General features: G+C 38.8%; 1 protein-coding gene across 3 annotated transcripts in view; it reads left to right on the top strand.

Moving 5' to 3' along the window:
* LOC111328033 (alcohol dehydrogenase class-3) overlaps positions 1–20,614 on the top strand; it is a 40,679-nt gene extending 20,065 nt beyond the window's left edge. For 2 of the 3 annotated variants that reach the window (XM_022932382.2, XM_022932380.2), the window contains exons 6-12: positions 3,043–3,172; positions 3,974–4,035; positions 4,676–4,744; positions 8,140–8,275; positions 18,772–18,913; positions 19,734–19,759; positions 20,280–20,614. In XM_022932382.2, the coding sequence (XP_022788117.2) occupies positions 3,043–3,172; positions 3,974–4,035; positions 4,676–4,744; positions 8,140–8,275; positions 18,772–18,913; positions 19,734–19,758 (564 nt within the window). In that variant the 3' untranslated portion in view covers position 19,759; positions 20,280–20,614. The remainder of the gene's footprint in view (positions 1–3,042; positions 3,173–3,973; positions 4,036–4,675; positions 4,745–8,139; positions 8,276–18,771; positions 18,914–19,733; positions 19,760–20,279) is intronic. The other variant, XM_022932383.2, reaches the window with a different exon arrangement.
* The last annotated feature ends 1,173 nt before the right edge of the window (positions 20,615–21,787 follow it).

Here is a 21,787-nt window from a genome sequence, read left to right as displayed (position 1 = left end):
CTAAAATAGCCCGTCAGTTGCTTGGGGCAGTTTATATTATTAATAATTTTAATATATCAACAACGTTGAAATGGTAAATTGGCCACCATTAAGAGTATAAAAGCTGACGTTTCAAGCGTTAGCCCTTCGTCCGGCTAAGGGCTAACACTTGAAATGTCAGCTTTTATACTCTTAACAGTGGCCAATTTACCATTTCAACTTTGTTGATATATTCAAATTATTTCGTTACCCCCACCGATGCAGCCCCAAACAATTTCCTTAGAAACTATCAGCCTTTATTCATTTATATTATTAATAATCTTGTATACATACTGTAACTTGATAAAAAGACGTCTACCATAAAGTTGTGATTAATAATAATAGGTCTTTATTGCTTTTAAGAAAAAAAAGATGCTAAAAGAAGAAAATTTATATAAAAATAATTACAAGGCTATCCATAATAATTACAAGGCTATCAACATTACATAATATAAGACATTACATAATATAAGACATTACATTAGATAGCTACTCTATATTTAAAAAAGAGCCCATTAAAAAAACTTTTTTGGGTAGTAACCCTGGGGAGTTGACTACTAGGATCTCGGAGGCGCACTGAGCTTTCTTTCATTTTAGAGACAGAAGGGTACAGAGGGTGACCAGGCATACTGGAGATCTTGAATAGTGAGCGATCAACCTCTTCTAATACACTATATATATATATCAATTTGGTAATATGAAATATGTTTACGTTTAAAGCAGTGCTGTAGAAAATTCTGGACCGTTGTTAATTCAGGTATTGAGGAGACGTATATGGATAGACCATATGTTAGTTTAGGTAAAAAACAATTGATCTAAAAATGGAATCTACATCTGGTTGTTGATAGCCCTCTTTGCACAAACTCCTTATCACATAAAGACACTTATTGGCCTCCTGCAGCTTACCCTTAATATGCCTATTGTGATACATTTTGATACGTCTACCATAAAATTGTGATACATTGAAGTGTTGAAACACCTACGTTGCTTCTTTGTTGTGATCAATGAGAGCAAATCAGCATTGATAATTAGCTCAAGACTGGACCCTACAAGGATGAGTACTGTTGGATACTGTTGGATACAAATGGGTTGCTTTAGGAGGGATTCACAACTGATTCTTTGTCCTCAGTTTCTGCCGAAGTACATGTGATTTTGCTTTTCCTGACAAGATCCTCCAAGGAGTCAGAGGAGAAAAGTTGCAGCTCAAAACGTTTGTATTTTTCCCAAACAAATTATCATTTGACCAAGAGATTTCCTTATGTTTTTCATGGCTTATTTCATCCTTTCAAAGAGTAACAGCCTGGTAAAAGCAATTTGCATCTTAACTGAAAATGACTTCTCTCCTTTTAAATTAGGTATATTTGCAGATGTCACAATTTGTTTATTTAATAATTTATGTTAACAAGTTTGAAAACAGGCTGTACATACAGGAATACAACTAAAAAGACTTAGATTAGTTATTCACTAGCAATTTCTGATTTGTAATTTATCAAAACCATTACGCCATGACAGTTTCACTAAGTAGATGCCTTATGCAAGGGGAGAAGTTTATTGATATAATTTTATTTTGTAACATATTTCATGGTGATTTAAGCGAAAACTTACACTTCCCTTGTGTTAACATTATCTTATCCATATATGAAAAAACTGCAGCAAAAAACCATCAATCTCTCTTTCTTGAATGTCAAAACAACCTTTTGCTGCATATTTCCTTCTAGCAAGCTGCAATGTTTTCCCTGTGGCAATCCCAGTAATCTTTGCTCAAACACAAGGATCCGATTACTGGCAACTAATTCACCACATCCATTATAAAATCACTGGTGATCCTTGCAATCTGAAGTTTTTCTCCCATCCAAAGAGAAAGCTTTACTAAAACACAATAACCAATCAGATTTCAAGTCATTTTTCAAAATAACCATTCAAATTGCAGGAAAATGAAGACAACCTTAAGAACTTTTTACAAACCAGCTCCGTACTAGGTCAATGAAGTGTTTTGCACAGACTAAGTAATCCTGTATTTGAGTGACTGATTTGACTAGACCAAACTGCTCTCCCCTCAGTTCAATTACCATTATTTATAAGATTGAATTATGCATTAATTTGCTTTAGATTTAAGAGCAATTACCCCCATAAATATACAGAATCCTCCATCAATTGCAAAATTGCAAAATTTCATAGGTCTTTTCAAGTCAACCTCTGTATGTTTTTACAATCGTGTCAACTGTAAAGTTAGCCTACCTGGGTTCTATTGGGCTCTTGATTTTTGTTTGGAAAAAAGAAGAAATTTTCATGGGTGGTTGTGGGTGTGACACTGTGCTGTATACCAGCCTGCCCTGTGCCCTGTTTTTACATGTTTAACTTGTACACACAACTAAAGATGTATTAACAGTACAGTATTGCAATCTCATAGCACTGCTAGAGTTTCAGCTAGTTTTTGTTGCCCTTTTGTATCTCATGTGAGGGACTATAATGTTTAAAAAAAAAAAACTCTATACTCCATGACCAGTATTAATATTCTAGCCTATAATGGTTTATTATGTGAAGTGTGCAAAGGGGTGGGAGATTTTAGCCGATCAGATTCTTAATTTTTATGTTCTTATACACAGGTTTTTACAGTACACCAGACCTTGAGATAGGCCTTTAAAAGTGACCATTATTTTACCTTAAAGTTTGCAAAAAAGACACAAAGAACATTAAACAAAGCATTGCTATGCACACTTTGAAGTTAAAACATATCAAGACATCAATACTTTCAAAAAGTAAAATGATCTTTTGCCAGTACACAAAGTTTTAAATCAGGATTGCATCATAATTTGGTGTACAAATTTGCTGAAGTTGCATAATTTTTCATTGTTTTGCAGGGGGAACAATGACCATTTGGCGTATTTTGAACTTTTAAATTCTACAAAAGGGTCCTTTAGACGAATGAAATTAATTTTGGAATTTTGCAACGGTCGTTCTCCATAATTATTTTTAGTCACATCAGTGGCTCTTAAGACTTGTTCAATTTACTCCCTTTATTAGGTAGAGCCTGGATCTACTACAGCAATTTGGGGACTGGGAGCTGTTGGTCTGGCTGTTGCCATGGGCTGTAAGGCTGCAGGAGCCTCAAGGATTATTGGAATTGATCTAAATCCCAATAAATTTGCCATAGGTAAATTTTTTGAGAAGTTTTCCCCACTGACACATTCACCCATGATGTTCTTTTTTAACTCTACATTAACAATTATCGAGTCAGACATTGGCTTTTCACTGGACTAGTCAAAGATCACACTTTTCACCATCTTCACCTGTTACATATTACAACATTTAGCAACAGCCATAATGAGGCCCCTCCAAATTATTGACCATCCATCTAATCATATCAGTATAATTATACCTAGAGAAGGGTGTGCAGTCAAATAATGGCAGATCTTTTGTTAAAGAGAGCAAAACTTGGAATGGTAAATGGTGTGCTGATCAGCGAATCCCAATGGTTAAGTTCTTTGAAAGATAATTGAACACCAATAGTTTTTGACTCGCAGTATTGAAACAAATGATTGAGATAAACTTTGTAAACACTCTCTTTAGACATCCCAGTGAGTTGTCTGTACATGCTGTAAAATAAGGTTTTAAAAAAATACAGTGGTAATGATAATCAAACATTTGTGTTAAAAGCTTTGTCAACTAATCTGCTTCTATGGATCCGAAAAGCTTCTTATGAATTGAAACTCCTACTTTAAAAATATAATGAACCAAACTTTCAGTTTTAGTTCCTTGTAATTTTAAAAAATGCCACTATTCTATCATTGTCTGTTTGATATTTCTCTGTGAAATGGAATCTACTTATAGTAGACAATGGATTCAGTTGCATGCAGTGATACCTTCTCATACTTATTTCTATATGGAGGTTGAGATTGAACCAATTTGGATCAGCTGTACTCATTAATTCTATGAGTTTGTAAATTTTTTACAGCTAAGAAGTTTGGCTGTACTGAGTTTGTCAATCCCAAGGATCACAACAAGTCTATTCAACAGGTTTGAGCAGTCACATTGTGGTTGTAAATCACCCAAACAGTCAATTTAATTTCCATGACGTCTTGCAATTTTTGTTCAGTAACAGTTCTAACCAAGGTTAGCAGTTTGAAAAATGTGTTTGAAAAGCTAAATTAAAGGTAAAGTTACTACCTAGTGTATGCTTCTGGGAACATAATCAGTCTTTTGTTTGCTAGAAAGGTTTAAGGACATAATTTACATGTAAAATTACAAGTAAGTTACAATTATGAACCTTTCTTCTCAGTGTAACTGAAATATTAGACAAGAGTTGTGCTGGCAATATTTATTAAACAGGTCTTACCATTCTCAATGGTGAAATTTGTGAAGAAAGAGAAACAATCAGTCCCAGGCTCAGGGGGACAGACTGTTGCAAGTTGCAAACTAATATTTGAAATGTTAACCCTTTATGGGATTACAGACCAAATTGGACTTGACCCAATCCTTTGACCGTTATAATTACCATAAAGTAAATACCCATCCATTCTGGTATTTGGTCACTAATTAGGGAAGGATCTCCGAGTTGGCTTTGTAGTTAATATTATAGGGGTAAATATTGAAACGATTTTGTACAAATTTAACCCATACAGCACCTGATGTGGCTGTTGATTATTCTGATTTGTAGGTTTTGATAGAGATGACAGATGGAGGCCTGGACTACACCTTTGAATGTGTTGGGAATGTAGGAACTATGGTATGAATTTTTTTACTGAGAATCCACAACTTATTTGAAACCACTACTTCATTATTCTATGGATGTGCATAAGTTTGTGTCTGTTGTGGGGTGTTACGAAAACCAAGACCCTCGAAAACGAAGAACTAAGACCCCCGGTCTTCGTTTTCGTAGTACGAAAACGAAGACCTTGTAAACAGAAAACCGTAGAAATTACAAGTTGGACTCAATGCATAGAAAAACAAATCCAAGAGCCGAAAGCAGTGGTGGCTGAAGAAAGACCAAGAAAAATCACGCGCAAACTGTCTTAACATATCAAAAGCTGAAATAACAATTACTAGTGCTCGGGGTACTTCTACAATCGTACTTTCAAAAGATTGTCTGCTTTTAATAAAGGGTCTTCTTTAACTGTCAGTAGTTTCTTCACTCCAAATTTTATTTCCATTGGATAAATCAACTTAGGCTTTAAAAGTAAGGTTTATCTCAGCTCAAAAAAATGAGTCTGTAAGTGATTAAATTTGTGTAACTTGAAGAATCCCATTGTTTTCACAGCATTTTTGCATCAAAATATTGGCAACCACCTTGTTTATTGTCTGCACTACAGTTTAAAGTAGAAATCAGATTAAAATGGTCCCCAAATTTGCTTCTATTGTCCTTCTTCATAACCCTACTTTTCCTTTAAATCCAATCAAAAGTTTGAAGCAAAGCATTTTATCTACTTGGACCATTTTATGCTGTTGAACCATTTCATCTAGGTTGGAGCATTTTATCAAGCTCATGCAATTTTATCGGTTTGACCATTTTAACCGTTTGTATCATTTTAACGAGTTGGATCATGTAACCAGCAGAACCATGTTCTTTAGTTACACCATTTCAACCAGTTGGGACCATTTTTACTGGTTGGACCATTTTAAGTTGTTGGACCATTTTAACCAGTATGACCAATGAGCAAGTTTTTCTCGCACACTATCATTTGAAAAGAATGGTTGGAGACTTTGAGGAAATCGACACGCTAGAAAGCTAGAAAATTCTTAGATTCATGATAATTATTATTGACACTCCCAAATGTTAAGATTTAAAAGTATTCAGATACAAGTTTCTCACTTAAAACTTTGGTTTTAAAATCTCAAAGGTCACACCCAAACCGGAACAGTTTGATAACCGGTTTGTTTGTTGATCTGTAAATGTTAAAACGAATCAGTAAGTCATAAATTGGTCTCAAAGATCTGTGGTAAACCTGAAGGAGATAGACTTCTTTCATTTATGACCTTGTATAGTCCATATGGCAAGGTTAATCTGTTAAACTAGTCAGGTCTTTTTAATCAAGGAGTCGGCCCTTACAAACTCAGCAAAGGTTTGAATAATTTCGTGGCTACAGTGCAAAGTTGTAACCATCATCTTTATTACCATTTAAAGTTCCTATAACCCCAAAAAATTTTCTTGACCATATTAAATCTCTCTATTGCACTGAGCAAAATGCCGCAAAAAATTTTGTGTTCAGTTAAAACCCCGATTTTTTATGAATTTCCAAAGTCGTGGCACGTAATTATTAAGATGGGTCTGGGTCGAGCACAGTTTGTGACGTCATTCCAGGCTTTCCAATGAGTTTGCTTCAAGGACTGGATGAAGTATCTGGACGGATATCAAGGCTGCAAATAACTAACGGGCGGTCGCCGGTCACGTTGTCAAACATGCTTTTGCTGGGACACTACCCGTTTTTGGCCGGTCAAATTTTAACAGTCCGAACTCTGGCGATAGTGAACCCAGATTGCACAGTAATCCTTTTACAACTAAAAAACAACAGAATCCAAGTCGGTCTGGCAATAAAAATTACAAGTCAATAATTTTACCACTCTTTACTGCAGAAGCAGCCTCGCATTGAGTACGTGGAACGGTTACGCAAGATACAACCGCAATTGTCCGTTTTAGTTTACATCTGGCAAAATCACTTATAATTAAATATTACACTCAGAGCCCTTTTTTTAAAGTTACAGTGGTTATTTTTTGTTAGAGTAAAAGAGTGGTCGGATTCTCCAGGTTTTGGACCTTTTGCTCGCTTTTTGTACTTTGCAACGAATGCTACTTGCAGTATTCTCGATGCCACAAGATTATTCTTCGTGAGGGTGCTTTGCGATCATTCAATCGATCAAACAATCAATCCCTTTATTTAAGAGTAAATGATGGTATCTAGCCAAAGGTAAAACCCTCTACTAACTGGGAACACTTAAATAAAGTAAATAAAATAACGGAAGACACGATGATTTGCGGTCGCGACAGGACTTGATGACATCGCGGAAATTTGCGACTGCCGGGACTTTCTCGACCACTAATTTGTCTACTTTTATATTGTTTTTTTTTTCTTTTGGAAACATGACTGTGTTCCTTGTGATTAGCAAACAGTTAAAAATTAAAATTTCTTTGAACGAGTCGGTAAAGGACCGGACAAGATGTCCGGCAAACCAAGTATTTGTTCGGTCAGTACCCAATTTTTACCGGACATTGTCCGTTGACCGGCCGTTATTTGCAGTCCTGGGATATGCCTGATAAGTGCGTTGTTTTCGGGTGTAGCAACACTCCCAACAAAGAAAAAAGAATAGCACTTCATCCGACACCTTTTTATGGGGCAGATGACCCGGAGGAAAAAAAAGAGAAGTAGTGGGTTGACTTTGTGCAAATGAAGCATGCACATTGGAAGCCCACAAAATACTCGGCCATGTGTTCCAACCACTTCCGAGAAGAAGATTATTCAGTCATGTTTTCTGCTCTGACTAGCAAGACCATGCAACGAAGGTTGCGAAAAGTTGGAGTTGGAATATGCGTCTTTCCGACTGATCACGCGTGGAATCTGTAGGAGGAAACGAAATCAGCTGAAAGCGAGCGAAGTAAGAGAAAGGTGAGAAAAAAATTACCAGATCAGGCTTTAACGAAGGTTTCATCTCTTTAGGAACGTATAATATTGACTGAGATTGGATCGGAGCCCCACTGCGGATGGCCTGGAATGACGTCACTAGCCCCAGTCTCTGGTTCACTCGGTCGTTCGAAAACTAAACTCGACTTTGAAAAATCATAAAAAATCGCGGTTTTAACCAAACTCAAAAATTTTTGCGGCATTTTGCTCAGTGCAATAGAGAGATTTAATATGGCCAAAAAATATTTTGGGGCTATAGACACTTTAATCTTTAATCAGTCTACCTGTACTCCTAAAAAGTGAATGCTGTATTAGAAGTTGCAATAAAATAAATGAGAAAATTAGTTAATTACTAGATATAAATATTTACCAATGTCAAAGTTATCTTGTGCAGTCGTGAGTATTTTGAAGTAACCATATGTTCATCATCATCATCATCATTATTGCTGTTAGAAAGTCACTGGTACATGTATCTGTAACACTTAGTCGGCTATTGCTCTTTCCTAAGCGTGCTGCTCTGGAATCATGCCACAAAGGATGGGGAACATCTGTTATTGTTGGAGTTGCTGGTGCAGGACAAGAGATTTCTACCAGGCCTTTCCAACTTGTGACAGGGCGAACATGGAAAGGAACAGCATTTGGAGGTGGGCTTTACCGTAATGTATTCCAACAATAATGAATGTATCAATTTTAGTCATGAGGGTTCTGTTGTATTTGAAGGTCACACACCAACCCCAGATAGATTTTATTCTTGACTCTATAGTCACGGTAGAACAAAAATTCAAGGACTGTTTGGATGCTATAGGTCATCTTGCAGTTATTTTTTTTGTGGTATCTATTTCAACAAAATGCAGAGACTGTCATCTAAAAAGTCATTTCATTTCGCAACAGTAATAATCAGATATGCAAATTCACAGCTCACCTGTCACCTAATGCAGATTCCCATTCAGTAAATGTTACAAATATGTCCATCTCCAAAATTGCACTGCTTATGGCAGGCCAAGGAAAAAAACTTTAAGGGATTAAACCTCAAGAATTATCCTTTAAGATGATGTGTATATTGATTTGTTTATGAATACAAATAAATACCAGACCACATCCCTAGCGATATGGGTATCCCCTCTCATGTTTGTGGTGGATGACTTGGCTATTTCTTTAATCTTGTAATGAACACTTTAATCATTCCTGTTTCTTTACATCGTGTGTGATCTATGGAAAATGAAAATATTACTTGGCCACCCGTGACTGTAAAGTAGAGTGAGGAAATACTCGAATCCCTAATGATATAAGGATCTCTTTTGATACTGAATTCTCTGTATTCCTCAAGGTCAGCTATTTCGATATCTCCTTTTACTTTTTTACCGCTAGTACTTTTAGGCCCTGTTTACAAGCAGGTAGGGTAACCCTAGTGCTAGGGTTACCCTGGCAGGAGGGTTACCCTAACGCTCCCACATTTCTTCTTTTTTTCATCGACGTGTTTACAAGGCAGCTAGGGTAACCCTAGGGTAACCCACTAGGGTAACCCTAGCTGCCTTGTAAATGCTCTGCTGGGGATAACTCGCCTACCCGGGACAAACTTTCTACTTGTTTCCAGACCCTTTGAACATTGATAATGTGTGCGGTTACCAAGCATAGTTAAGTTGTCCCGGGTGGTAGAGTAACCCTACCTGTGAAATTTTGCTTGTAAACCCGGGCTATCTTTGACCCGCCTGCTAGGGTAACCCTAGCACAAGGGTTACCCTCCTTGCTTGTAAACAGGGTTACCCTCCTTGCCTTTATACTTGATGATACATTTATTAAGAGGGGAGTAGGGAAAACAAATTTGGAACTTGAATAGTTTCCGCTTAATTCATTATGGGTGTCTGGAATGATAGAGCTTGCGCTTGTTAAAAGAATTTGAGATAATTTTAGTAAACAAAGTTACAAAGTTAAGTCGGTTATTTAGGATTTGTTCGCACAACGCGAAATTTTGTTTGTTTTACAAAAAAAATTGTCAACGTGAAACTATTTTCAGTGCGAACGATTATTTGACCCACCAAAATTTTCGCAAGTGCCACCAAACTTCAAAGATGCCGTTAACTAGCTTTGGAGGCATACGATATTTTGTCGAGCGAGAAAATCTATCAATCCCTGACAGATACCTTTAAGCTGGTGTTCATATCTCGTAATTGAACGTAGCGTAGTAAGTCATCGAATGACTCTCTCCATTCTGAAATGTCTACGGAAAAACGCTTCAGGGAAGTTAAGATTTCAAACCAAGATTCCGCAGGTCGACGGCGGCGTCGACGTCTGTTGAGCGGCTGAGTTAAGGTCTCCATGTTCCGTAAAAACCGCATCCTTCCCAGCAAAACCAGAAATAATTGTTGACCAGCCATAGTAAGGTTTTGCATGGCAAGGAAACAGCAAAGAAGGGCGATTAAGACATTTCTCGGAGGCATTTCGCTTTGCGATCAATCCTTGACCAGAATCGACACAAAGGAAACGTACTGTCATAATGAAATCTTGGTATCTATTTCGATTGATTAACATTTGTGGTACACAAATAATTCGCACGTCTGAAGTGCGAACGCTATTACGAAAAAAAAATTCGTTATTACAGAATTTTTAATTTTTTTTCAAACACTAAACCAAACTATTCGTTGTAGTTGTAGTGCATGCGAACAGGTCCTTACTCAAAGAGTTTTTCACACACCAGAGATTCACTGCTGTCAAAATACTTGTAAAAAAATCAGTGAATTTTGAATATATGAAAATCATATATGTGTACTGCGATTTCATGAAATTATGAAAGCGTTCCTCGCAGCAATAAACCCATCTTATCTTGTAGGTGGAAATAAGGCCTGTAAAACAATTCAGGCCTGCACGGGATTTGAACCTATGACTTCTGCGATACCGGTATCGCAGACTACTTTCTGACTTCTACAACAGGGTCCGAAATTAACTTTTTCCTAAGGGAGCCAACTGGCGACTAACCGAAACATTTTGGTCGCGAGATGGACGGGTTTGGTCGCCAAAAACAAGTGTTTTTTTTTTTTGTTTTTTTTGTTTCTTGCTTGCCACGCCACGATCGAATTTGGTTATTCCCGTCCTCTCTGTTGATCGTCGTTGTGTTTTCGTTCCGTTTCGGCGAAGCACTCTTAGTTGAATCTAGGTATAGAAAGAGGGCCCCCATAAGTCTTATACACAGAACTTAACAGGGTACCAGCATAGTTCCAACTAAAGGGAATAAGAGAAAGATATCCGAAACCTTCACAAGAACGTTCTTCGAACGGACAAACACGCTCACTGAGATGTAGGACTCTGTCACCGTTACACGGCTTTTGTGAATTATGTATATTGGGTTAAATGAAAACATTTTGTCGAAAGGTTAAATTTTGTGCCTTACTATAAATTAAGGTAAGTTATACCATGGGTTCCAGAGCGATTACGTTTTCTTTAGTTTGCGGCAAATTCAGCGGCGAAGCCGCGATCGTGGCGTGGCAAGCAAGAAACAAAAACAAAAAACAAAAAAAACACTTGTTTTCGGCGACCAAACCCGTCCATCTGGCGACCAAAATTTTTAGGTTAGTCGCCAGTTGGCTCCCTTAGGAAAAAGTTAATTTCGGACCCTGTTGTAGAAGTCAGAAAGTAGTCTGCGATACCGGTATCGCAGAAGTCATAGGTTCAAATCCCGTCAAGGCCTGATTTTTTTTCAGGCCTTATTTCCACCTACAAGATAAGATGGGTTTATGAATAGCAAGAGGACGAGAACGTCAGTTGACAACGGCGCGCGCAGCAAAAATACCGGTAAGAAACTGGGTCGAGAACGTCGCCCCGTTGTGTTTCAGAAGTGATTTAGCAGTCGTTACAACGAGACGCCAGCGCAATATCTGTTCTTCAATAGCCTAAACTCGGCTTTTAAAAGATCGCCAACACAAATTTTAGCTTTCACAAACAGCTTTAAGGAGAACGAAACTATCCTCTTTGAGAGTGATGCAACAAGCGCAAACAGAGGATAATTATAGTTACGGAAAGTTAGATGTTTATGATATACGAACCACATGGGTGGTTAAACTCTCTAATTGATCCATTCCAGGTAAGACTCGTGTATGGTGATTCCTGTATCGAATTTTAGAGCCCATTAGATATTTTTTTGCGATTTGTGTTGCTGTCTTTTCGTTTCGTGCTATTAGATTTTAGCACTGCCCATCTTCGCAATTTTTACAAAGTATAGTTTGGAAATCATCGTTTTTCCCCTTGTTTACTGAATATTTCTGTTCATTCATGACGGTACATCTCTTCTGAACATTGAATACTTAGAGGTACAAAACATTTTGAACGGGGTTATGGCGAAACCAAGTAGAAACCAAGCGACCCAACGACAAAGTCGTTAATGATGAGTTCTTGTTTAACGCTGAAAGAATTAATGCAAGTCACTCCTGAAACCGCTAGGCTTGGGGTAAGACTTGGTTTCGGTTTTTTGTTTGTTTTGTTTTGTTTCTTCCTTTTTCGACGAAGTTGTTCAAGACTGAATTAAATTACTTGATTTAGAAAGTCGTGTCGAAAGAGAATTGATTGTCATTTTCTTTTGTTGCTTGAGCACGACTTTCTTGCTTTTATCGGCGCTGATTAAAAGAATTTAAGACATAAAAAAGTGCAAACCCGAGAAAATTCTCAAATTGTTTATCTCTGACTTCAATCCACAAAGCATTCATTTATGATCGGTAAAAACGACAACGACAACAAATAAAGATAAAAATTTTACGGTATGTAAGCTTCGTGATTGTTCATTTGATTGACCGCTCCAAACTTCAACATGCAGCATGGTTATTGATGAATCGATTTACGATAAAATTTAACAGCATCCCATTCTTAGAGTTTTCACAGAGGCTTAAAGAAATATATTAAAGAAAAGCGCTTTTATTGTCTAAAGTCTTGCTCATTCAAAAGCAATCTGAGTCCTGAAATCTTGGATCGCTTACAAACGATTGTGTTCCAATTTCCTTTCGGAAGCGACAAGTTTTCAAAAATACACCGATTAAAACAAAGAAAGGGACCCAATTATCCTGAACATGAGTATTGAAATACTTCCAAACAGTGTTATCTCATTTGGATCGATTTACAAGTGTACAATTGACGGAAATCTCAGACGTTCTGATCGCGGCGGGAAAACCAGCGAAGTGACGTCCTGAACTTGTTTGAGAGAACGGCAACGCTAACACCGGAAGTCGAATGGTGTCGTGTCCAGACTATTGCGTGCGCTCTCCCGTTCTGAAATGACGTTCCCGTCCTCTTGCTAAATCTCTCTAATGTGCTAGTGCCAGGCCCTCACACTCTTATTGCTCGAACCGGTCCCCACCTAAGTCGATGGCCAACCTCGATGGCCACGATAAAAGATATTGAGATAATAGAGACACACTTTTTCTCTTTGTACTGGCAATCGAACATTTATCTAAGTCGCTGAAACATTTCAGAGCGGATGTTTCGTCTCCTGAGAGCAGCAAATCACGAAATGATCGTAAAGAGCTGATAGCCATCTTTCGCACATGTAGTACTTGGTAAGACAACACCACAGCTCGTATTTCAAAACTGGAATTTACAGGCATTTAAGTAAAGTATTAAGGACTAAGCGCACGTGATTCCGCCGACGCTTTCGATCTCGTCACGATTTCGCCACGTCACGTTTAGTCCGCGATATCCATATCGGGAGAAGCCGCTGAAACAATATGGCGCCAGATAAATATGGAGATCGTAAAATCGTCGCTTCGTTTTACTACAATTATCCACGGGAGCTTTAAGTTATCCTTTAAAAAAAAGCCCTTTTACCTTGGAATTTCAAATGCCGAGGGGACAAAAGGTTAGTCGCCTGCTGGCGATCAGTTCTAAAATTCTGGTCGCCAAAACCTAATTTTTGGTCGCATTGGCGACCAGTCAGTTGCAATTTCTGACCCTGTACAAGCAATTATTTTTCGTTCACGACAGATAAAAGAAGATGCCATGTTACTTGTCCCAGTCTCTTGTTAAATTCACTTTCAGGGTTCTGGGTATCCCCAAAGAGGACACCTAAAACACTATGGGGATACCTTTAACTCGGGGATACCCAAAACGGTTTACGGTCAATTCACCACTACAACAAACTTGCCAACACAAAACTCGCCACCACCCGAAGTCAAATTGCCACCGGGGGCGATTTGACTTGAACGTGACTTGTAACTAATATGTAGTAGTACGAAAAGGGAAAGGGGCTCAGAAGTTATTCGTATTTCGCATAGTACCTCAATTCTCGATTTCTTGGCTCTGCACGACGCAGTTTTTAATTAACAAATAGAGAAGCCTTGACTGTGCTCTGTTCTGTAGTAAAGCACGCAGGAAGCAGCTAGAGCACGAAAGAAGTGTAGGGAGAAACACGAGACGTAGTCGAGTGTTTCTCCCCTCTTCTTGAGTGCTCTAACGCTTCCTAAGTGCTTTACTACAGAACAGAGCACAGTCAATGCTTCTCTATTTGTTTTATAATAAAGAATCCGTTAAATTCCCCACACATTACTTGCAATTTCCAAACAAACTTTATTTTCAAAGCGAACAACAGTGTTGTCAGCATGCTCTATACTCTGACAGAGCACGCTTACAATAAGCCAATCAGAATCCTTGTTAGAATGGGAAACCAAATTCGATTGGATGAACAAGGCCAAAGCTGTCAAAATGTCAAACCATCTAAAGCTATCACGAAGAATCGCAAATCTTGCTTAACAATTTGTCACGTTTACGGATACGAACTCTAATCTTTTTTTACTTAGGTAACTCTTCCGTTTTTAGCACAAAGACACTAAGGAACTTTCAATGACTTTGTATTAAATTTGTTAGCAAGCTTTGTTTGATTTCTATTCCGTGACTAGTGAATATCCGCTCGAAGCTAGCTACACAAAGCACTGTTCATTTCTATTTCCCCTACGTCAAAGTGTAATAACTAAATTCGCCTTCTATTAGCAAGTAGTTCAGTTGCGAGGAGTCATTGTAGCGAAACCATTTCGGAGCCGAACGGAGTTTAGGGGTTCTCTACCCCGGAGTCAAGATCCGATGTAAGTTACGCTTGTAATATCCGCCATTTTTATCATTTCTAGTTTCGTAGTCTTTCGGTTTTCCTCATATCCAACCTTCATGTATCCGTTGTATAGTTTTTACCGCCTGTGCTGTATAAAGACTGCCAGCTTAAGTGAATAAAGAGTTTGATGCTGCTACTTGTCTAAAGTTCAACACTGTGGTTATACTGGCGAACTCCACGTGTCTGCGGCATTGGGAACGCGACAAATTCGAATGCATAAAAGTGTATTTTTTGCGTACAAAAACCAGTGTCTGTAGTTACATGATTTATGAAATCCGGTCGAATTTTGGCTCATGAAAACCTGGACGGTGACAATTTGAAAACAACTGCTTAAAGCTTGTGGTTGGAACTTGACAAACTGCTGCGCTGTGTGGTTCTGTGAATAAACAATGGTCGAATTTACAGCAGCGTGAGGATTTTCTGAACTGGTGGCTGCATCAGAGGAACTTGGCTGCGATGATCTTCCATTCAATGCACCAGAGAGAATATCTGAACAAGCCCTTAGCTGTTCACTGGATGGACGAGTGTTGTAATGGACAACATTCGTATTCCTCGACGGTCCTGGAACGAGTAGGCCCTGAGCATGAATGCGAGGCTGATGCGGGGAAAAGTTGAAGAGACTTGTATTGTTTATGTAGTGATTTCTTCGATTTCGAGTAAAAGTGCTGAAACATCAATGTTATGCCTACAACTGTACCAACAGCGAGGCTAAGAAAAGAACCCAACCCCGAACTTGTAAATGTTACTTCCACTGTTGCCAACAAATGACGAAAAAAAAAAAACAGGACGCTCCTGGGATAAGTGAACAGGAAAGACGTCGAAGGTGGATCGCGGCATGCGGGCTGCAAAGCCTAAATGTCACAAGGCATACTCGTGTATGCTCTGAACACTTTGCAGGATGGTTAGGGCCAACAAAGGCAAACCCTGTTCCCACGATAGTTGATTTTCCTAAACATCTCCAACGAAAGGAAGTGCAACAACGCCAGGATCCGGAGACGAAACGTTTGAAGAATGCTTCCACGACAAACAGAATTCAGAAGGCAACTAAACCTAACCAATCGAAGGTTAGAAAGCATCTGGATATCTGGATTTGGGATTGAACCATCTCTTGTAACCAACCCGGCTTCGCATCCACAACATCACTTATGGACTCAGTCGTTGGTCAATTCGAGAGCGAGTTCGTGGGCTTTTTCCGTCAGTTCGACTAATTCTTCCTTCTTTTAGTTGGAGACAGATATTCCTCGAGCTTGCAGGTATTTTTTAAGCTCTGGAACCTTCCAGTTTTTAAAATTTACTTCCATTTCTGCCAAACCGGCCATAACTTTCTTGTACTTCGCAGCAACTTTCCCCCGCATTAGCCTCGCATTCACGCGCAAGCGCTTACTCGTCCCAGGGCCGTCGGGGAATACGAATATTGTCTATTCCTCAGGCTAGCTTCACTGCGATGACGAGAGATAGCCATCATGTGCCGCGATAGAACTTGCGCGGTGGACCACAGCGTGATTGCAGTGGCTCTGACACTATGGTTAGTGTAGATTCTCGAAAGAGACGCTAGTTTAGAAATTTGTTTCATTATTCCTTCAATTTTGTTGACCTCCAGAGGCTAGTTGTCGTACCAAACTTTAACTTAAGATTTCACGGTTCGCTTTGGGTACTGAAAAAGTGCTTCGCAGGCAGGATTTAACTTCTGGATAGGTCAAGCTCTTTGTTGCTCATTTCGTGGAGGTTCTTGGCAACTTTTCTTTCACTAAACCAAGCTATTAAAAAACGGCAAGGAAAAAAAAAAGATTTTTATTGGTATTTTGGTGTTCATTTTCTAGAGAAAGTTATAGTTGTTGATTAGAAACGTGTGTGTGCTAGCCAGTTTTAAAATCGTCCACTTTCCTTGATTGTTTTTTTTTTTGTTTTTTTTTGTTTTTGGCAAGAAAGTTTAGCAAATGTGCGTCCACTCTATTCGAGGTTTTCATATGGTAAACTCGCCTTCAAAGACTCGGCCCATTTGTTGGATTGTTTGGTTTTCTTTGTTTCTGCTCTTAGAATTACCTCGTCTATTGCGGCACTTGACATGTTTTCAAATCTTTGCCTGTTTAAATTGCCGCCGCGCTCATTGTTTTCGTAATTAACTTTGTTGGAAACCTCACTTTCAGTTAAAGGGTAGGTCACATTGTCATTGACAGTATCCTCTAAATCGATCGACGCTAGCAGGTCGTTTTCTCTTTCGTCTTCTAGGTCGTAGAGGACTTCTGGGTCGAATAAAAACCCTAGAGAAAAATTCGGCATTTGGTCCGCCATGTTACAAATTGGCAGATGGCGTGACAGCTTCAACTCCATGTTCTATTTAAACAACAGAGTGTTTCTGTCGAGGAACTATCGGCTGATAGTTGCCTTGCGGAAATTTGATGTTCTTAAAACAAATATGCTAGTTTTAAGAACATCAAATTTCCAAGGGGCAACTATCAGACCGATAGTTCCGAGACATAAACACTCTATTGTTTTTAATGTTCACCACTAAATTTTCTTCCGCGCCTACAGCTTGTCACAAATGTCAATAATTCGCAACCGTACATTGGCTAAATAATACGTTATACCTGTCAGAATTGAAAAGTCACTGTTTTTCCGATCTGCGTAACTTCGCGGCCGTCAAACAATTCAAAACTTTTCACGGATCAGTACTATCAATCCAGGTATTTTCCACGGAAGGGCAATATCCATCCGGGTACTTTCCGCGGGCGGGCACTATGGGCTGATAGTGTCTTTCCACGGATGAACACTATCGCGTCACGTGATCGATTTAAACCAATAAGAACCGGAGAAAATTTAGTGGTGAACTATGAACTCTGATAGAGCACGCCCTTTCAACCAATGACAGCACGCATTATATCTGAGCTTTATTATAATAATCCAGAGAAAGAGCCTTTAACGATGATATTTCGTTCTGAAAACGATTGATCGAATAATTTGACGAATGCTGCCGTCGGAGGAAACATCGCGGAGAAACTACTTATTATTCGAAGTTTGATCCTTTTGCCCTTCAGGGACTACTAGATGACGCCAAGTCGCTTTCTGCCGAATTTTCCTGTTTGCACGCACTATTAATTTCGCATCATAAAAACTAAAAAATAATTATACTTTAAGTACTAACCTTTCGTATGATACAAGTTTCATTAAATTTAATTGCCAACTGTGTGCACAAGAACGAAACTCGTGTTAAAAGTCACGTCGACCTTCTTTTTGAAACAAAGGATTTACCAAACAAAGAAGGGACGTCGAAGTCTGTTTGAGTAAACTTCGCTGTATTTGTAAGCGCTTTTAATTTGGCATTATGCTTCGACATATTAGCATTTTTGTGATGTAAGTTTCATACGATTTCATTCATATAGTGTATTTTATTTTTATCCAACAAAGGGGGAACCTGTCTTCCCTCCCCCTTCGGGCCTCTCCCCTAGATCCGCCACTATATATTATGATCGGTTAATGTACATGGCACATCTTTTAATAGGCCATTGAAGTTGACCTTTATTTTACTTTAGCAAAAGACATAAAGTACATTATTTTAACGGGTTGATATGCAGACTAAAGCATAACAGCATAACAAGAAATTTATATTTTCAAAGAGTTAAAAGGACCATCTGTTAGCGCAAAATTTAGAAGCAGGATTGTATCGCGTTGTAGCGTGCAAAGCTGCATCATTTTTTTCATTGCTCTATTGGGGTAAAACGGCTATCTAGGTGTATTTGAACTTTTCGATTTCTCAGAGAAAGCAAAGCGCGATAGCACTCTTGATATAGTTTTTGAAGGAGTCGATCAAAAGGGTCCTTTGGGGAGAAATAAAAGGAATTACGGAATTTTGCAACTGTTGGCGGTTCTCGATATTTATGGTAGTGGTTCTTAATTATTTAAAATCGTCTCGGTTTATGTTTTCCAATGTAAACCTTTCTGTGAAAGCTTTATTTATTGTTAAGAATCTGTTTGGTATTTCCTTCGCTGATTTTATCATAACAGGAAACGATTGTGCGGAAGTGGTTTTTACACGTAGGGCATTTTGATTCTGTTTTGGTAAAGCAGGCTGGAAGAGCTGTGAAAGTGTTCCAAAACTTGTGGATGAATACATGGCTGGCAAGCTAAAGGTGGATGAGTTTATCACCCACACACTTCCATTGGACAAGATCAACGAGGCGTTTGACCTTATGCATGATGGGAAAAGGTAGGTATAGTGGAAAATATTTCCACCTTCACTTCAGGGAATAGTTGTTAGATATTACCAAAATTGACTTTGAAATAGAAGCTAGCGCTAAGAAGTCACGATGTTTCGACCTCTCTGAGGTCATTTTCAAGTGATTAAGTTTTCCAAATCAGCATAAATATGTTGAAGCAAGTTGAAGACGATAAAATTTGGCGAACGCTAAAATATGTGAAAAGTGTAAACAATATACAGTGGAAGAAAATAAAAGAATAAAGGAATATAAGAATAAAATAATCGTAGCACGAATTGTTCTAAACAAATAGTTTGGCGCGAATTGAATCGCACTGTTTGTTTAGCGTTGGTTTCAGTTCTTTGATAAAAAACATTTAAAAAAACAAGACAGTCAAATTTGTTCTGACACTTTTTAAGATTCGAAAACTCTGTCTGATGTCTTCTGGCTCCACGTCGTGCTGCTCTCTGAGGTGGTGTCCGATTGCCGATCCTTTGTGTTCTTCAATTCGTTGGTGTAAGTGTCGACACGCAGTCAACCATTCGCAGATTCGTTGAATCAAAAGTGTCTGTGTTACAAAAGGCATTATTTTTCTTCTGTGCGCGCGCTATTTTCTCTGTTTTTTAAGTGTACTTTCCCCCCCCGCAGAAAATAATTTCCGTGTTGTGCTTCTCCATGTAAGTCTTGGAACACGCAGATGGATGAATCACTGCGTAAATTATGTCAATATCAACAGAATTTGCCGCAGCATTCAGTACAATCTTTTAGATACACTAGTATGACCGTTACGCAGTTTTTCACTAATGATAATTTTTGATCATTCTTTTTCAGCATCCGAGCAATCATTAACTTTTGAGGTGAGATTATGGTGGTAATTACTCCTCCTATAGTGGACCTTATTCAGTTTGATAATGCAGTGGTGGACGGGTAAACTCACTGAGGGCTGCACCCTCACTGCATTTTACTGGCTACTTTGTAACGGATCCTTGTCTGATAACTCATTGAGGACGGAAGAAAATTGAAATTAGATTAAAAAGTTAAATTTGCATTTCTATTAGACACATCATCTTTGGATCACGGCCAGTAACTCGACGGAAAATGTGCTCCCTATCCGGTTTTCTCTTAGACACGCTCCTAATTGGTTTATAAGCTAAGACATCCGAGCTTATTACGATTTTTCGCGAAATGAACTATAGAAAGATATTTTTTCCGTTCTTATAGTAGATATGAACATATGTCTGTATTAAAACGATTTCCACCCTAGGTTTGTTAGATACGAATGTTACCCTTTTCTTGATTATGTCTCGCATTGTGACCTTTACCCTCAACAAGGTTTGCCACCTAGAAAATAAAGTACACGTATTTTCTCTCTTGCAGTGTGGCGTCTTTTCCAAGATTACTTCCGCAGGAAGAAGTCATGATTGACTTACAAAACAATAAACTGCTATTTTTCTCACCGTGACTGCTTACTTTATATTCCACTAGCAAAACGTATACACTACCACACTTGTGAATAATATATTTCCACACGTTGCATGTTTTGTTTTTCATGGGTACCGGTAAGCTCTAAGAACTACGGCATCTCCGATCTTCGATTTATACGATCTGATGGGAAACAGGATACGTGGGAAAAGTCATTAGCTGTTTGATTTTTAAATAAATTAACGTGTGCATGTTTGTGTAGCATGCGGAGGCAATTTTGAGAGCTCTGAGATTTGTGTTTGTTTTTTGTGTTAAACGAGTAATAAGTGTCTAAAATGGTAAAGGAAACCGTGCAATCGTTAAAAATATATTCAAGAAGGAAGTAATCTTATCAGGAGTTCCACAGGGGTCGGTGTTAGGACCCCCTACTTTTCCTCATATATATAAACGATATATCTAATAGCTCTAATCGATTTAAATTTTACTTATTTGCAGATGATTCTAATCTCTTATATGCTGATAAAAATCGACTGGTGACTGACTTGGTGACCGACTGGTCACTGACCATCTACCTGACTGGTGACTGGCGGGCTTACTGACCAATTAACTGACGCACTGGTACCTGACGCCATGTTTGACCTGGTTCAGTGACTGGATGACTGATTGCTTGATTAACTGGTTGACTGACTGGTGACTGACTGGTTGATTGAGTGGTCGAATGACTGACTGACTGGTTGATTGAGTGGTCGAATGACTGACTGACTGGTTGACTGACTGCTTGATTGACTTATTGACAGACTGGTGAGTTTCTGGCGTATTGACTGGCTGGCTGACTAGTGACTGACTGTAACTGATTGAGTGATTTAGTCGTTTGTACCTGACCGGCTAACTTGATAACCCACTGGTAAGGGACTGACTAACTGAGTGGCTACTGACTCTGCTGACTGACTTGTTGACTGACTGGCTAACTGACTTGTGATGGACTGCTGTCTGGCTGGTTGACTTCCTCTCTGGTACCTGACCAGCTGACTGACTAGTTGACTGACTGACTGATACCTGATCAGCTACCTGATTAATGGACTGACTGACTGACTGGTTAACTGACCTGCTGACCGACTGGTAAATGACTGGCTAACTAACTGGTGACCGACTGACTGACTGAGTCACTGGTACCTGACTGGCTGATTGACTCGTTGACTGTCTTGCTGACAGAATAGTTACTGACTGGCTAACTGACAGGTGAGTGACTGGCTGACTGACTGGTAAATATTGGATAATTGATCGCTTGACTTAGTGGTTGACTGATTAACTGGTACTTGTCCAGCTAACGGACTGGTTGACTGACTTCCTGAAGCGACTGACTGGCCAACTGATTGGTGAGTGACTAGATATTTGATGGTTTGACTTACCAGTTGACTGACTCACTAGTACTTGACTAGGTTACTGACTGGTTTAGTGATCGG

This window comes from Stylophora pistillata, chromosome 2 (genome assembly GCF_964205215.1).
Source record: "Stylophora pistillata chromosome 2, jaStyPist1.2, whole genome shotgun sequence".
Classification (NCBI taxonomy): Eukaryota; Metazoa; Cnidaria; class Anthozoa; order Scleractinia; family Pocilloporidae; genus Stylophora; species Stylophora pistillata.
The sequence above is the reverse complement of the archived record's forward strand: the minus strand, read 5'-3'. Positions and strand labels throughout refer to the sequence as shown.